Below are 18,089 nucleotides of genomic sequence, written 5' to 3'. Positions count from 1 at the left end.
CAGGAGTTGAAGGATTATATGTGAGATATGGAAAATTTGGTAACTGTTAATGCTTTCTAAGGATGACATCTGTGAAAAGTTAACCTTGTTGGATGGTGCTATGTAAGGTTAGACAAGAGAAGCAATTCCAGGACTGATTGTATACAGAGGCTTTCAGGATCTTAAAATGTGCCTTGCCCAAGTTAATTTATACAGTGACTTAAAATAGCCCATTCAGAACTAGGCCTAAAGGAACGCTGATTATTTAATATTGGCACTCACAAGCTTAATAGAAATTTCAAGTGAAAAATTATTTCATATGTACTATTAATGATCCTGCAAATTCAGAATAATTTTCCTATCCTTTTCCTTGTTGATTTGCAGCTGCTGTTGGCTTTCTGACAGTTTCCAGTGTCATTACCATGTCAGCCCCTTTCTTTCTGGGGAAAGTTATTGACATTATTTATACAAATCCCAGTGAAGAGTTCACTGACAGCCTGACCAGCCTGTGTGCCTTGCTGAGTGGAATCTTTCTATGTGGTGCTGCTGCTAATGCTACTCGTGTCTACCTCATGCAGACTGCAGGTAAAAACAGAAGCAAAAAGTGGTACTGAGAGTCACCTTTTTTCACAGAGTCAGGATATCTAATGATCTGAAATAAATTCTTGGCACTGGTTGAGAGATCCTCTTGGAATCAGTAGCTTTTATAACCAGATCAAAGGTAAACTAATAGTGCAAAGATAAGTATGCTGGAATAATTGTTCATTTTTATTTACTGTTACGTGACATCTTAAAGCTCACTCTCTTCTAGTATATTAAAACTCTGTAATGTGTCTTGTTCAGTGCTGCGTAATCCTGTGATTTTTATATTGTTGGTGTCTGTGTAAAGTCTTGTGTGCCATGCTTCACTGACTTCTGTTTCTGACAGGACAAAGAATTGTGAAGCGTTTGAGAACAACCATGTTCTCCTCTATTCTGAAGCAAGAAACCGCTTTCTTTGACAAGACCAGAACAGGAGAGCTGATAAACCGCTTATCTTCGGATACAGCCCTCTTGGGCCGTTCAGTGACTGAAAACCTTTCAGATGGGCTCCGGGCAGGAGCACAGGCATCTGTGGGGGTTGGAATGATGGTATGGTGGTCTCTTCCCTGCTTGTCACTTCTTGTAGTTTCAAGTTTGTTTCAGTTCTGTTAGGTAATGTGTGAATGTGATTCAGTCCAGAAACTGAATGTGTGTTCTTGGATACAAGTGTATTTCACTGGTTATCTACAATAACTTTTAAGTACTGCCTTGCAATAGATGATGTGCCTGTAGCCACTTGATGTTTACTCACAGACCAAAATATGGAGAACGAAGGTTTGAAATGAACTACTGTTACTGCCCAAATTTATCAAGCAAAGTATAGTAGGCAAATAGCTTAACTCTCTTCTTACTGAAGATATTAAAATCAGTGATAACGTTCCCATGCTTGTAGGTAAAATAGGGTGTGAAGGGACTGATGTAAAAGTCATTGGTGTTGGTTGATTCTGGTTAAGGCCTAGGTGAGCAAAGGCAACACCGAATATCAAACTACTGCCGAGGATTTTTATAAGTGTTAGTCTTTCTGCTTTAGTCCATTGGTAAAGAATATATTTAGGTAGGAAGCATGTTAATGAAGGCTTCAGTGCAGTGCATCAGTTCCCTTGAAGTTTTTGGTGGCATTAATTTTGTTAGGTTTATCTGAGAAAAGATACGTTGGTGGCAATTATCTTAAATGAAGGTGTGGTAATTTCTGCTGTCTACCTGGAGTTAAAAACAGATAGCAAAATAAAAATAAGCTTCCAATATTGATGTTATTAGAAACTGTTAAGAGTTTCCACTATGAAGCTTTAAAGCTTTAATACTTTGTCACTGATAAGAATTATGGCTTTCTGTATTTATCTAAGCAAATAGAGTCTAAGGTTTTATCTTACCATAGATAAAATAGAATAACTTTATGTAAAGCATTCTGCTCAAAATGCTTCCATGCTACAGTGTTAAAAGGTGGACTATAAAAGCTTGCCCAGAAATAAGAGATTATTATGAAATATTTATAAAGCCTGTCAGTTAAGTTGATTTTTAGTTTTTCTGGAGTTTTTTGTTTTCGATACTGAAAGCAAGATGAAATGAAAGCACATTAGATCTAATTTCAATAAATCTTATTAAAAGAACCCATTTAGGAGCTTTGATGATGATTGCTACAAGTGATAAGGTTTTGCAAGAGTAAATTAAATCCATTATTCCAGGTTATGAACATTCATGGGTGCTAGGGAGCACTGGCGACTCCACCTGTTCCTCAGTTACCCAGAAGCAGTGTACGATATTTCTCTACTCAAACTTTCTGCATTACACTGTCTATTTAAAAGTTGTGTAAGTGCTTTAGAAACTATATAGTAGCTTATGTCTTTCAGCATCTCCAAGAGATTTCCTACTAGGCCTGTTTACTGGCAGGTTAAGATATTTGGCTAAGACCACACAGCAAACCAGTGAGAAAGCAAGAAATGAAATCCAGACCGCTTTGCTTATAATCCTTTGTTCTAACCATGGGATACATCCCAAATGCTGTGGAGGAATGGATATTTTGTCTGGAAGTAATAAAACATCATAAATGAAAGCATGGCAGCACTAAATTACAGTCCTACTAGTTTTAGAAAACTCTAGTGAGGCAAGTTGCACTTCAGTACTCTAGTGGTTTTTTTTAATCTAAACACTCACCACCCCTGACACATACCTTTTTCTTCTAGTTTTTTGTGTCTCCTAGCCTTGCTGCATTTGTTCTGAGCGTTGTGCCACCCTTGGCTGTCCTGGCTGTGATTTATGGAAGATACTTGCGAAAACTAACTAAAATGACCCAAGATTCTCTCGCAGAAGCAACACAGGTAATCTTTTAACAGATGCTTTCTAGTTAACTTCAAAGTTGCTCTAGAGTATTTAGGTTAATATCTCTGAAGTTAAAGAACTTCTGAAGATAATTGTACTGTTCATTGCCCTAAGCCATGCTGAGCCTGTAGTTTTGCACCTGAATAGTATGAAAGGTAAACACCAGTAACACTTATTCATAGATGTCAAAAGCAACGGTGCTTTGGTTGTCCATAACAATATAATGTGGAGGTACCAGGCCTTGAGAATTTGGAAATGTAGGAAAGGATAAAGAGGTTAGGCTTTAGCTTTGTGAGAGCATAAAAAAAATCAACCTTTGAAGTCGTGTGTAATTTGGTACCTGGGTTTGAAAAACACTTTTCTTGGACTATGGTTATGAGTTTGAAGCCATCAGAAGCATCCTAGATGGTTCTGTCTTTTAAGAAAACTTTGCTAGCAAGTCCTTCTCTGAAATGAATCCTTGACGTTTGACCTTATTGTCAGCTCTTTAATGTTTATGAGGTTTTACATTTCTTAAGCTTTTCTGGGCATCTCAGCACATATCCAGATATTTGGGAGGAAAGTAGAGGAAGCTGTTGTTTCTAAAGAGGCTGTTGTAGAAGGGCTTTCTTTGTGTTTGCTGACTGCACTGAAATATTGCAAAGCACTATCAGAAAAGAGTAGTGATAGTGACCTTTTCCTCACATCATTAAAAAGCATAGAAATATAATTAGGAAAGATCCAGTTAAAATAACCACAATTGTCAGCTGTTTTAAACTTGGCATGTCCTTTGTAGGACTTCTGCAAATTGACTGTGCAGAAGGAAGATTATCCCTCTTCTGTTTATCTTCCTCATCCTGTGTTGAAGGGAAGCTCATGCCTTTGCAAACCAGGTGTGGGACTTCACATGAACAAGCAATTTTAGTGTTCCATTTGAATTTTCAGGTTGAATGGAGGATGGAAGAAGGAGAATTATAATTTTTATGTCATATTTTTACTCACAAAAGGGGGCCCTGTTTTTTGTCAGACCATCACAGTGTCTGTTAACAACTTAGTCTAATTGGTTACAATTGAGGTAATTTTAGAATTAATACTTTGCTGTTTAGAAGTTAAAATAAAATACTGAGTTGAAATGAGACATTAGTAGTTGGGCTAAATTAATTCCCAGTGTTGCTTTGATCAAATGAGTGGAATTGTTTCAGGAAATAACAGCAGGCTTTCTCGCATGATTTAGTGTAGGATAGAATATTCTTTATTTTTCCCCTCCCCATGTTGTTATTGCAAGTTATTGTGAATAGTAATTTTCTTATGTGTGTTGTTCACATCAAATTAAGGTGGGTTTTTTTTAATGCTACTTTTATATTTTTCTATCTCTGCTAGCACTTAAGGCAATCTTGAAGTTCTTTTTAAACTGTCTGGGCATGCAGTTTACTTTCAACTTAATAGAATAAATTAAAAAAAAAAAAAAAGGAGGGGGAGGGGTGGAGAGAGGAGGGCATAAGAAATTTTCCAGTGGTGTCCAAAGGAATGTATTTGGAGATTAGTGTAGTGATACTTGTTTAGCTTTTAAATGTTCTGTAATATGAACATTCCAAATTGTGTGTCTGCATATATTTGTTTTGTTCTTTGCTTTAATGTAGTTAGCTGAAGAGCGTATTGGAAACATAAGAACAGTTCGAGCTTTTGGACAAGAAGTGGCTGAGGTGGGAAAGTATACAAATAAAGCTGATTATGTACTACAACTGGCTAAAAAAGAGGCACTAGCTCGGGCAGGCTTCTTTGGAGCAGTAAGTATATTTTGATGAAAGTAAACCAACCATGTTTTGCCAAGTGTCGATTATTTTAAAATTCATGAAGGTACTTATAAATCCGCAAATAAATGAATTGAGTGTAAATTGAACCTACATAAAACTGTGGGAAGACTGGACTTAAATCAGTCTAAATTGCTGTGAAACTGCACTTCAAGATACAGTGGTATGATAAAGCCAGTTTAAGCCTCTATTTCTGCCCCACACCCTTAGCTTGGTAGTATTTATCTGAGCCCATACCTCATATTCGGGGAACTAAACTAGTGGAAACCTTTCCCCCCACCCTTAGTGTTTTACAGGTTTGTGTTCCTGATGAGATGAGCATCAATGCAAAGGAAGCTGGGGAGTGCACAGGTCGGGGAGGGAGGGTGGGATTGCATTTTTCCATAACAGTTTGCAGTGAGTTTGCTTAACAGTATTCTAAAACTGCAATGTAACTGCAGACTATCAACTCTTCTCCTTTAATGATGGTTGAGAATAATGTTTGGTGTTCCTTTCCGTTTGGGGGGGGGTGGGCACGGGGAAAAGAGGTGCTTGCTTTTTGAGCACTTGTTGGATAGCACAGTGCAGTGCCAGTGGATGTCTGGCTGGCTGTTGGCTTGGTTTGCTTTCAAATTGGTTTTGTTTAAATTTAAATCAGTCTTCTAAAAATCTAGATACCCATAATATGGGAATTCTTTTATTAGAAGGAAAATTCTGAAGCAACATTTTAGAGGTTGAAATTTAAGATACATGTGACAAAATCTGCCTTTTCCTCTTTTTCCTTAGACTGGCCTTTCTGGAAACTTAATTGTCCTCTCAGTCTTATACAAAGGAGGATTATTAATGGGCAGTGCCTACATGACAGTTGGTGAACTCTCATCTTTCCTAATGTATGCTTTCTGGGTTGGAATAAGCATTGGAGGTATGGAATGAGAAATTAGATTTTCTTCACTTCAAAGCGTTACAGTCAGTATGGGGGCGGGAGGGAAGAAGCTCTTAAAAGATCTGGCTTTCTTAAAAAGTTTCTTCCAAATGATCTTCCCAAGAAATTATACATAATTTTTTTTTTCTGAAGAGTTAATGAAAATAATAATTTATAACTTAATCTTAATATACGCCTTCCATTTTCCCAAAGGAATACAGAGGTTATTTTTTTCGATGTGTGTATGTGACAGATACATATTACTTTAATTTTCTTTGGGTCTAAATTAAGATACTTGGTATATTGTGTAAAGAAGTAATACTGGTATTATAATTTTTACAAAATATGTGGGTCTGTGTTAAACTTACTCTATTTAGAAAGACATGTAGAATTTAGCTGTAACACAGTATAGAGTGTCTTGAGCTGAAAGAGTAAACAATGTGCCAGCAGAACACTACACTCTGGTGCTAACCTTTTGTTTTTCCTTACTGACTGGCTCCTCCTTTGAAGCTCAGGCTCTGTAATCTACTGGCCCAGAAACAAACTGTTCATCTTTTTGACAGAGCAGTCTTTACTACTGCATACAGGCAAAAGTGAAGATAAGGTACTTTGAAGTTTGACAACTGATTGGAAGGGTTGTTCTTTAAAATGAGTCTGCTACGTCTGATAGACTGGCAGGGCAATGCAGCTCATCTGTACTCTTCTAAGACTAAGCCTGATATTGTGGGAAGCACAAAGATGTGCCTGAAGGCAAAATTCACAAAACTTGCTTCCTCGAATATCAAAATTCCAGTGGCACCCATACCAACTACCAAAACCCTTTCATCTCTGGTTAAGTCATCCAAGTGTGGTCAACAGACAGATACCTGGCACTGTGAAAACATGGGGCAAATTAATGTAAAATAAACGAAGAATAAGTTTAGAAGCACTGATAAAATGTCATTGAATTAATTTCTATTTGCTATAAAAACATCTTGTTAAATTCTACTTAAAATTATTGAAGAATATAGTTCTGTACAGACCTTATTCTCATGGGGACTCTGAAGTAAAGGTGTCTTGCCACAAGAAGCCTGCCTTCCTTGACACCTACAAGGCATGTAAATCGTCGAAGTGCTAAGTCTGCTTGCTATGTCATCATCAATACATATGGAAGTTCATGCAATGAACTTTGAAGTTCACTGCATAATTTGGGACTTTGCCCCTTTTTGTTGTAACAGTTTTCTGTGTTTTCTACCAAACACTGTGAACACAGGTTATGAAAATTAAAAACATTTTCTAAGTAGTATTTGCTGTCCTTATTATATAATGCTTTTTAAGAGTGGTTGTGAATTTGCAAACCTCAGTGTCTCAGTTTCAAGGTGCTCTGTGAGGCTCAGCCTTCTCCCCTGTGCTCTGCTCTAGGATGTAGGTGCTTTGGCTCTTTTTTCCAAGCAGACAGCTTCTCACTGCGGCTGGTGCTTTGTGTTGCAAGCTTTCAGATAGTCCTCAGCAGCAGCATGATGAAATCCCCTGTCTACACTTACAGACTCATGACCTTGTGCTGGGCTTGTTGCTCTGAAAGAATAAACCAGTAAACCTATTTTAATATACCTTGGGTTTTCTTCCCTCCTGAAATCACTCTTAACACTATATGCATTTTAAGATGGAAGTGGTTTCTTCTGTATGTTTATTCTGTTGGAATTCAGAGTTTTTTAAATTGGTTACTCTGTTTTGAAAGACACACAAACACTGGAGAAATAAGACATTTTATGTCTTACTCCATTTTTGGTTCTAGGTTGGTTTCTGTGTTTATTTCAGCTGGAAAGCCCTTCAGCAAAGCCAGCTCCAAGATGATTCACACAGCTGCTAAGAGCTGGGACCCAGTGCTATATGCAGGCCTTGTCCTTAGCTTTTGCTTTATCCAGTAATGTTTGAAGCATGCTGACTTGGGAGATATATTTCTTTACATTGTTCATTCTCCACATAGCTTCTCAAGCGTCAGTTCAGCCTTAGGTTTTGTGCCCTCCCTCCCCTGTGGCTGACTCAGCCAGGCTCCCCTGTAGTAGTATAACCCTGTCTGACAAAGAAGGGCATTCAGAGTGTTCCGTTCTGCTGAATGATTTTAAAAATTGTCCTAGTAGGTTGCATGCAAGGCTATTTCTCTAAAGTTGGATGCTGTTCTTCCTGACAGATGAATGAAAAAGAGCTGCTTTGCTTTTGAGTATATGCAAGCTTAAGTGTATTAACATTTTCTTCTTTTTTCTTCAGAACGATTTCTTTTACAGATATAAGTAAGAATGGTGAATAAGAGTTATTGGTAGCTCTCAAGTGAGACTAGATAGGATTTAAATCAACATGTTTGATAGTGTGTTGGAGTAAAAGATCCCCTACACATTTGATGCTTCAGTGCTAGTGACAAAAAGTATAACGCAAATTTTATGCCTCCTGTGTCTTCCACTCCTTATGGATGCATAATACTGTTCTGCTTTTTATTTAGGTCTAAGTTCCTTTTATTCTGAGCTAATGAAAGGACTAGGTGCTGGTGGACGTCTTTGGGAACTTATTGAAAGGAAGCCCCAACTTCCGTTTAATGGTGGGTCCCTGCTTTGTTACTGTTCATAGGTTGATTTTTCTTGTATTGGTCACCAGTATTTCAGAAGGATGTGTGTTGTACTTAAAGGTAGTACTGACTTACATTCTTTTGAAAGAAACTAGATATAGTGGTAATTCTTGTGAATTTTCCTAACTATGAAACAGATGATGAAAATTTCCTTTAATCAGAAATTTTAGAAGCTGAAAATTTGGTGGTTTTTTTCTTTAATTAATTCAGAATATGGTTTTAAATATATTACTTTGAAAGTGTAACTGAGGACATGCTCATTTCTAGCTTCTTGGAATATGTCTTTGATGTCATCACCACTGTCTCTTGGATCAGCTTTAGAGTGAAAAGAGTGGAAGGAAGAAAAAGGAGGGGAGGGAGGAGCTCTGAGATGGTTGTATCTCATATTTGCAATAAAAAGGTTTACCACACTCATCTCTAATGGCTAAGAAATTAGCAGTCTGAAAAGAGATGCTTTCAAAACCAGGTGTTTTTCATTAAGAGTGTCTCAAGTTTAAACGGTTCATAGTGATCCAGTGAAAACAGTTCCTTAGTGAGACATGTTGATGTGAAACCTAATTTGTAAGCACAAGTTTGAGGCCTTTCAGCAGCACATGCCAAACTGAATTTTTGAGTTCTTCAGCCATAGCAGGACTGAGGCATGACTGGGAAATGAAAGGAAGGAAGGGGTGGAGCTGAGGTGGAGAGTCCAGCTTCTTGGGAGAGTGTGGATGTGCAAGTACAGCAGGTGTTGCTTTTGGAATGATTTGCACCCCTCTCTTCACAGTAGCACTACCCACATTTCTCCCTTCTTTAGGTATGAACAAGGAAGTTTTGAAGAGGAGGTAATGTCCTTTATTAATCAAGTTTGACATTATTGGTTGTGTGAGGAGAAACAACCAATTTTTGTGGCAAATCAGGCATTCACATCTGAATTCTTTTCATGGGCTGCTTTAGGCCTAAAGATAGGTTTGTGAATCTGAAATCACATCTGGTTTTATCAGTATGTTTATAGAAGAATGTGCTCACCTTTGAGAGGTGTTAGACTTTTATGGAAGCTTGCTGAGGTACTAGTCAAATCCCCAAAAGAAGATATGCAAACTTCCCTATAAATCTGCCTTTTAAATAAGTATGTAAATATAGTAACATTTAAACAAATATAAAAAATAAATACTACTAATAATTAAAATAATATTTAATAATATTTAATTATTTAAATAGAACAAACAAATATTTTTAATATCTAATAATATTTAAATATAGTAAATAAAAATACATTGCCAGCAACACCTTATTTACAGTTTTATTGTTTGGAAGCTAGACAACGCCCTCTAGTACTGAGCGTATTTTGTATAAACAGCGTTTGCCTGTATCCATCAAAGTAGTTCAATAAGCTGCTTGTAGAAGATACTTTCTGTGTGAGTTGCTGTTTTATTTAATTGCCTGCATCCCACTTAGCAAAAATCGTACATCACTGTTCACCAGCTCTGTATGTTGTTGAGAAATGCAATATAGCAGAGTCCAGGTGAGCTGTCAACACTAGTTTCTCTCTGAGTTTTATACGGTCCTCTGATCTGGAAACTTTGTAAGGGCTGCTCTAAGAGTCAGAGTCAGAAAAGAACACCCAACAGACGTAATAGGTTTTTTGAGTGAGCTCTGGCTGTAAAGAATAATAGAATACCATGTTGGAAGGAACCTCAAGGATCACTGGGTCCAATCTTTCTTGGCAATCTGTCTAGACAAGATGGCCCAGCACCCTGTCCAGCCAAATCTTGAAAGTGTCCAATGTTGGGGAATACAGGAATACACCAATTCCTTGGGGAGATTCTTCCAGTGGCTGATTGTTTGCATTGTTGTACCCATTACCTGCCCCCTCCCCCCCATCCCACCCTTTGTCTTTTCCAGTTGACTCTGTGTAAAAAGGGAGTCTCCATCTTCTTTGTAGCCACCCATTAAATACTGGAACATCATGATAAGGTCTCCCCTATGCCTGCTTTTCTCAGGGCTGAACAAACCCAGTTCTCTCAGCCTTTCCTCATATGGCAGGCTTCCCAGTCCTTGGATCGTCTTTGTGGCCCTTCTCTGGACCCCCTCCAGCCTGTCCACATCTTTTTTGTACAGCAGGGACCAAAACTGAACCCAGTATTCCAGGTGTGGCCTGGCAATCGTGGAGTAGAGTAGGATAATGACTTCTTTATCTCTGCTGGTGATGCCCTTGTTGATGCAACCCAGCATCCTGTTGGCTTTCTTTGCCACAGCAGCACAGAAAGAATGGAGTTTTATCTTTTGAGTTGGTTACTACAGAGGGGTTCTTTTGAAATGCTGTGCTTCAAATTTCTGTTCTGCTTCTGTCTCCCTGCACTGGAATTCCTCAGATTCTTAATCTGATGGACACCAAGTCACAGTTGGCCTCTGTCTCATTTCTCTTCACAGCTGCAAGCCTGTCTGTAGGATGCTTTTCAATGTGCATAGACTTGACTTAGGCCCTGAAAAGTAATATTGTCTCCAGTGGATGGAGGCAGACTTAGAATAGCAAAAGGTCCAAAGGTCCTTTGTCCAAAAGGTAACCGCCAGCTGACTGATGAAGGGATAGTTACACACTCTTGTCTTTACCAATGAAGCTGGCTTAAACTTCCTGCCATGACATCCAGTGCCACACTGCAGAGTGGGATTTTTTTTTATTTTTAATCTGGATTATTTCAGTGGTCTTCACCTTTACAGTGATACCAGTGCAAAGTAAGCAGCAGTATTGGGGCAGAAGTTGTCTTTCCCACTGCAGGTATTGAATTGTTTAATCACACCAATAGTGACATCCAGAAAACAATCTTTATTTTATAGACAGAACATAAGTCAGACAGAGTTTCAGATGTCCACGTAGCATAGGCTTACAGAAAGCTTCTTTTAAGTTTCCTTTCAGTATAAACTAAATAAATAGGAAAGGATATAAACCTTAGTCTCAGAACCCAATTATAGTTGATTTCTGGCACATCAGACAATAAAGCCAAGAGACTATTTCTCTACTGTCCAAACCCACCTGAAACATCTACTCTCTTGGCTACTTAGGTTTTATTTTCATGGAACTCCAGCTGTTGCTGGTGACAACAGATATCTCAGGAACAAATTATAATGTATTTTTTTCCTGTATCTAGAATCCAAACAAGAAACAAGCACAATCCTGTATATAGCTTTTGGATATTTTTACAGTAATATATAGAGGAAGGACTTGTGGTACCAGACTTCCTGTATTGCAGTAGATTTCAGTGTTTCAGGGCACAGAATAGACTGTGCAATAACTGGAACTGAGAATAAAGATAAGCAATTACTTGTTACTTTGGTAATAGTAAAGATTATGCTGCTAGCACAGAATTTAGCAAAAACATTTCTTTTCCCAAAGGGAGGTTTACAGGCCATTGTGCTTTTACCTAACAAAGAAGTTACAATGTGTATGTCCATGGACTAAAGTCAAGGAAGGAGTCTGAAATTGTATGCTCTTGCCTTTGCCATTTCTATACTACTACCATTAAACTGAAAAGCTGGAGAAGAGGAGGGAATCCGGGAAAAAGAAAAGCAAAATAAATTATTTGGTCTAGGAACTGCAGGAGTAGTGAAATCTTGATTGCAACTGATGGGTGTCTGTGTTTCCTATCCAGTTACTGTTGAACCAAACACGGGCATGTGCTACCATATGCTGTGGCTAGTTGGGGGTTACCTATGTGCTGCGTCTGAACAGAATTAAGGGGTTTGAGTTGCATGTCTTCAGCACGAACAAACACTGCTCGGTTATTGCTCTGGTGCTGCCAGTTTTCACAAAACTGGTAGGAACTTTGTCAGTGAGACTCTATCCTTTGGGAATGCAGCACCACTGTCCACGTAGTTTGCTTTGTATGGATATGTGTTGCTGGGATTTAACAAGGCTTGAAGAAATTGTGTTTCTTTGTCTTACCTATTTGTAAGCTTTTTCTAGTACTGGTATTCTTTTAAGATAATTGTTTAAATCCAGTGCTGTGCTCCAGAAAGAAGCTGGTTTTATTTAACTTGGGCAGTTGTTCATTCATGATGGTTTGTTATGGTATTTCACAAACTGAAATTTTAGTTTCAGTGAACTGTTGCCTAAGAGTAATGCCTCTGATTGGTCTTTGAATATAACGTTGTCCTGAATTTATTAAATTTACTTTCCACTTAAAAAAAAACACCCTAAAAAATGGCCATTAATGCAACAAAGCTAGCAGCAACTTTATTCCAGTGACAGCTTAAAAGCTACCCAGTTAACAGGTGGTGGAGAGGGAACTACTCTTATCCAAAGAGGAGGGTGTTTCAGGTGACTTTTGTGGCTTGATGAAAGGACAGTAAATGATTTGCAATGTTTATCTTTTTGCATGTGTTCTATGGCAACGGGACTTTGGCCTTCAACAATGCCATTTCATTTCATTGCTCCTAATTGACAAAACTTAAATTGTTCATAATATGTTTAAAAATTCAGATAATTCTACTAGAATTGAACATTGTTCGTTGTTAGGTATTAGCAAGATGCAGATTATCCCTCTTGCTGTAGGTAGCCTACAGCTTCACTGCTGGTGAGCAACCTGAAATTACATTCAGGAACCAGTGGTGTACCACAGTGATTCAGTCATGGCTGAAATATAACCCCTGCGGTCCTGAATTGTGGCCTGCAGCTATCCCTGGATTTAACATGGAGATAGATATTTCTATTGGGTTTCTGTAAAGCAAGTTCTAGGAGGGCTGAGCTGATCTTTGTTTCTGTTCACATTTCTGTATTTTATTCTTTCTCATATAGAGGGAATCACACTAGGCAAAGACACGTTCAAAGGTGCTTTGGAATTCAAGGACGTCGAGTTTGCATATCCAACACGCCCAGAAACATCTATTTTCAAAGATTTTAGCCTTTCCATTCCAGCTGGCTCTGTTATGGCTCTGGTTGGCCCAAGTGGTACAGGGAAATCAACTATCGTATCCCTTCTGCTGAGGCTGTATGATCCTATCTCAGGTATGTTTTGTGTGTTGCTCTCATTCGTGACAATTGGTGCTTTGCATCTCAGATACACTTTACAAACAGTCGGGCTTCCTGTGCTTGACGTCTTGACGTGACTGTTCCACTGATGAACTGTGCTTCCTGCTGGGGTGTATGGTTCATTACCTTGTGGTGGTGCCTGCATAGCTTTGCATTTCTGATCCACCAGTATGCGATTCCTCCGGGGTCGTTATTCTCAACTGTTCTTTCTGCCTCTTCTCAGTACTTGTCAAACACATTTGACTTTACTGTTTCTTAATTTAAGGTACTATCACCGTTGATGGCTTTGATATCCGTCAGTTAAATCCACTGTGGTTCAGGACAAAGATTGGAACAGTGAGTCAGGTGAGGAAGAAAAAAAAGTTCTAAGTGAATGAAATAATCTTGTGTGATCAACTAGCTGTGCCTCACTTCTCTTCTTTTTAAAACTATATAATCTTGCTTCTCAGTGAAATCCCTCCATGTCACCATAACTGCTGTTGTGCATGCTTTGTTCTAAAAATAAGTATTCAGAACTAGCCCCATTATTCTGTAGTCTATTTTTACATAATTATAGAGATTCAAAGTGTTAGCTTAGAAGAAAAGTGTGCATGTGGAGACTGGAAAGTACATTGTTGCAAATTGTATAGGTATGACCATCTTGATGTTTGCTATGATTTTTTGAAGAAAGTAACACAAGGCTTAACATTTAATCACGTTTTATGTTAATGGCAGTTACACAATCATATTTTACACAACCATTTGAAAACTGACCACCTGTGCTCTGTGTTGTTTCCAGGCAAACACAATTCCATTAGGAAAGCATGAAAATACAGCACTGTTGGCACTTAATCTTGTAGTGCCCCCTCCCTAGCAACCCCCAAACTCTGCAAATACAGAGAGATGTTCAATGGTCTCTTAAAAATAAACTATTTGACAATTAGAATATGTATGTTCCTTCCCTCTTCTCCCCAGGTGCTTCACAATGCAATTAACTGTTAGGTTGATGTTCTGGTTAAAAGCATGAGGATAACTGAGCACATGTTGCATTTCAAAACATCTACTTTATGTAATAATGCCACCAAAAGCTTTTGTGCAAAAATTATTTTCCTGTGGACACATTAGCGTTTTTCTTTTTGAATGTATGTATTCCCCTTGAGTTACCAGTAGGAGATTCATACTGGTATTCATACTACAGCATGTCTCTATTTTATAAACAGAGCAGACTTACCTTGTTTCAGACATTCTCCCATTGTACATCACTTGGCCTATCTGCCAGTCCTCTTCTCTGTTTTTTGTGTCTAATTCAATTAACTCTAGCTTACATATTCCTTTGTATGGATATAAAAGAAATTAATGCTGGGTCTTGTAAGTGGGATTTATGTTATTTGAGATATAGACAATACATGCATGTGATTACAGATCTCTACCATATTAGTTATGTTTTTGAATTTATTAGGAACCAATTCTGTTCTCCTGTTCTATTGCTGAAAATATTGCCTATGGTGCAGAGGATCCTTCTACTGTGACTGCAGAGGAGATTCAGAAAGTTGCTGAAATAGCTAATGCTGCTAGTTTTATCAGAGATTTTCCAAAAGGGTTTGACACTCTAGTTGGAGAAAAAGGCATTTTGCTTTCAGGTACATCTTTATATTGCTTATTTTAAAAATCTGGATGCTATAGAGTGAAGTAAAAATTCTATTATTTTTTGTTACTAGTTTTTTCTCCAAGTCATAGTCTGCCATAAGTATTTAAAAAATCCCTCCTTCATCTCCATCCCACCCCCTAAAGTACATGTGCGTAATTCCGTTCAGCTCAGGCATTCAGTTAAAATTACTTTACATATGTTTTCCTACTTCAATTTACTGAGCTTTTTCCCCCAGGTGGACAGAAGCAACGAATTGCAATTGCTCGAGCTCTGCTCAAGGTAAGCCAGTACCCAAATAGCTATATAACTACTTTGTGGGGAGGTGGGAAGGGTTAAAAAGGAGGAGGTCTTTCAATGGGAGATGTAGAAAAAGATTTTTAAAAAGAAAATGATATCTTTTATGTTAATGAGGAAGTTTGAAAGGGCTGAGTGGTTTAACTAAAGAATTTACTTATGTAAGTACTTCTTCCTATCTTTCAGTCATGTTTTTTCATAGTTGTTGCCAAGACAGATGGTAAATCATTGTATAATGGCTCACTTTCATAAGATCAGGTCTAGGATGAAGGAAGACTTTAAGAATATGGTGCTAGTAAACTCATATATGATAGCTCTGTCTCTGTGTTCAGATCTTTATCATTCATGGGTTGATTTTTCTGGGTTGCAGCTTACTAGCGCTATAGATGCCCTGTCTTGGCTTTGCGGGGAGCTGCTCTGGATTTGGGACAAGATACTATTTCAGGCACAATGTTGTGTCATTTTTTTCTTCAAGGGTTGGTGTGGGTAGCTTTAGGGTGGGCTCTGTGCTGCACAAATTTGAGGAGGCTTCTGAGGATCAGAAGGACAGGGAATTTAGTTCAGGGACAGCCACAGGGCCTCGCAGGGAGGAGGTTTGGTGCTGATGCTCAGCTGGAAGTTTTGACCCTAGCTGAACCCAGCTTACATTCACCTTAAGCCACACGGGTCTCTATAGCATCCTAGCATGCCCAGTTCTCCTAGATTCCTGGGAATTTTTCATTATACCAGTTCTCTTTTCCCACAAATGCTGAAAAGCTGATTGCATTTCATGTCAAGTACAGTTCATGGGAGTAGAGACTTTATTTGGGGGGAAAAAAAAAGTTTTAAAAAATAAGCGAGTAGTTGATATATATGTGATTGGGGTTCAATGGCATCCCTTCTCATTCAGAAGCAGCATGTTAGGGATTGGAGCACTAGCTATTTCTTTTTTTTTTTATTTAATTGGGAAGACTTCTTAAATGCTAGTTCTTAAGTACTACGTATTTCATCTGTCAGTGAAATACTGTTTGTTGGTAGGTTTTTGTTATTTTTTGTTACTAGACAGTTATATATAGCAGACTGCAAGTGGAAGGTAGCTGAGCCTCTGTGAAAGATCCACATAAGAGCAGTAAATAGGAAATTGAACTTTTGACCACAGTGCTGCCAAGTATGCATTAAAAACCATCTCCCACCTTTAGTTTGTATCTTTCAAATAGTTATCAGGTAATAGTGTTCTGTTACTTTAGTTTGGAAAATTTGAAGGTGGAAGAGTGTTGTTTCTGTTTTGTCCTCTTAGCATTTAGACTTCTTAAAAGTAATGCTTTGAACGACACTCAGTTCTTTTGATGAAGTAAGTACACTTACTTGGGATTTTAAGCTGTATGAATCCAGTTCTCTATTGATATAAATATTCAGATCTTGTTTAATTTTTATTATAACCAATTTTACTTTCTTTTTCAGAATCCTAAAATTCTTCTGTTAGATGAAGCAACGAGGTAAGAAAGAAAAGAAGTAGAAACTTAGAAATCATGTATTTGTAAAACGCAGATTTGGGAGGTGTTCTCTCTTCTTTCTTTCTCTGCATGCCCTTGCAAAAATTATCTAGCCCCTTATTCTTCTCTACCCACAAAAAGAATGTGCTTTCTAGAAAGCGTGAATTGGTTAGGACACCTGTGATAAAAGCTGTTTATGCAAAGTGGAAAGGATAGCTGGTACACTGTGTTGTAATTTTTCATGGAGTTAAATTTGTTATATGTAAATTGATTTTGAAACAGCTACTTAAAGCTTTTTTCTATCTTTAGTTAAATGAAGATCTTAGTGTAAAAGAGATGATTATACTGCAGTATAACTTAATTTTTTTCACAGAATTAATTTTGTGTTATTTCTCCATGCATGTTTTTGCATATGAGAATATGCAATGCCTATAACTTGGATGTGTGCACTAAGCATATTCTTGAAACTTTCCTGCAGTTCCATTGGTTCATATTCACCAACGATAGCAAGGGTTTGCAGTTTTAGCAAAATAAGCCTAATGCATACAAAACTAACCTGTCTTAAAATAACAAATATCCCCTCTCTCCCCTCCCTGCTTCCAATTTCTTACTAGTGCTTTGGATGCTGAAAATGAATATCTAGTGCAAGAAGCTCTGGACCGGCTGATGGAAGGGAGGACAGTCCTAATTATTGCTCATCGTCTGTCTACTATTCAGAATGCTGATTTTGTTGCAGTCCTTGGCCAGGGTAAAATTCTTGAATGTGGAAAACATGAGGAACTACTTGCAAATCCAAATGGACTTTTCAGGAAACTAATGCAGAAACAAGCTTTTCTTCAGAATAATGATACTTTTGCATTAGATTTACAATCCAGAGAAAAGCATGTATTAAAAGAAAATGTATGAGAATGTATGAATAACAGAAGCTTACAAACTACAAAGAATATAACTTATGTTTCAGTTATGTAAAGTAAATGTTATATTTTTCCAAAATGTACAAAATATTCTTTTGAAACTTAAATGTGTTTAAACTTTTTATTGAAAGCTTTTTAATAATTATTGCAACTTTTTAAAATGTCTATCACATTGAGATAATTTCAGTGTATAGATTTTTCTCCTTTGTGTTATGTTAATTGAGACCATTTAGAATCTGGTTTGCTGAAATGCACTGTACGATGGTGTGCTGCATTCTCAAGTAAGTTCAGTATTTTAAGGGTAATTAAATGACAATCTTATCATTTTCATATCATTGTCTCTTCCCTTTTCAAGGAACTTTTGCTTTCTGTGCTTGTCAGTAGTCTTAAAATGCTGGAATTCAAAAATGCGTGACACTAACATACTCTGAAAGTTCTGACTTCCACTGCACTGTCCTTTCAGTTACCATTTGTTCTGAAATGTGAAAGCTGATTATGATCACCATCTACAGTTAGTGTAGAGAATTACATATGAGAACACATTTTAGCAAGTATGGAAGCATGAGCTGGAGGAAAGTTCTTTAAACAAACAAACAACAAAAAAAAC

General features: G+C 37.6%; 1 protein-coding gene across 3 annotated transcripts in view; it reads left to right on the top strand.

Moving 5' to 3' along the window:
• The window catches only part of ABCB10 (ATP-binding cassette, sub-family B (MDR/TAP), member 10), a 27,966-nt gene extending 9,877 nt beyond the window's left edge, over window positions 1–18,089 (top strand). For all 3 annotated transcript variants that reach the window (XM_010562663.1, XM_010562664.1, XM_010562662.1), the window contains exons 2-13: window positions 364–564; window positions 908–1,110; window positions 2,742–2,876; window positions 4,497–4,643; window positions 5,433–5,568; window positions 8,045–8,140; window positions 12,942–13,151; window positions 13,441–13,520; window positions 14,614–14,794; window positions 15,038–15,081; window positions 16,537–16,571; window positions 17,183–18,089. In XM_010562663.1, coding sequence (XP_010560965.1) covers window positions 364–564; window positions 908–1,110; window positions 2,742–2,876; window positions 4,497–4,643; window positions 5,433–5,568; window positions 8,045–8,140; window positions 12,942–13,151; window positions 13,441–13,520; window positions 14,614–14,794; window positions 15,038–15,081; window positions 16,537–16,571; window positions 17,183–17,474 — 1,760 coding nt within the window. In that variant the 3' untranslated portion in view covers window positions 17,475–18,089. The remainder of the gene's footprint in view (window positions 1–363; window positions 565–907; window positions 1,111–2,741; window positions 2,877–4,496; window positions 4,644–5,432; window positions 5,569–8,044; window positions 8,141–12,941; window positions 13,152–13,440; window positions 13,521–14,613; window positions 14,795–15,037; window positions 15,082–16,536; window positions 16,572–17,182) is intronic.

Source organism: Haliaeetus leucocephalus, unplaced genomic scaffold (genome assembly GCF_000737465.1).
Source record: "Haliaeetus leucocephalus isolate CR32 unplaced genomic scaffold, Haliaeetus_leucocephalus-4.0 Scaffold162, whole genome shotgun sequence".
Classification (NCBI taxonomy): Eukaryota; Metazoa; Chordata; class Aves; order Accipitriformes; family Accipitridae; genus Haliaeetus; species Haliaeetus leucocephalus.
This window is presented reverse-complemented; position numbering and strand designations above follow the sequence as displayed.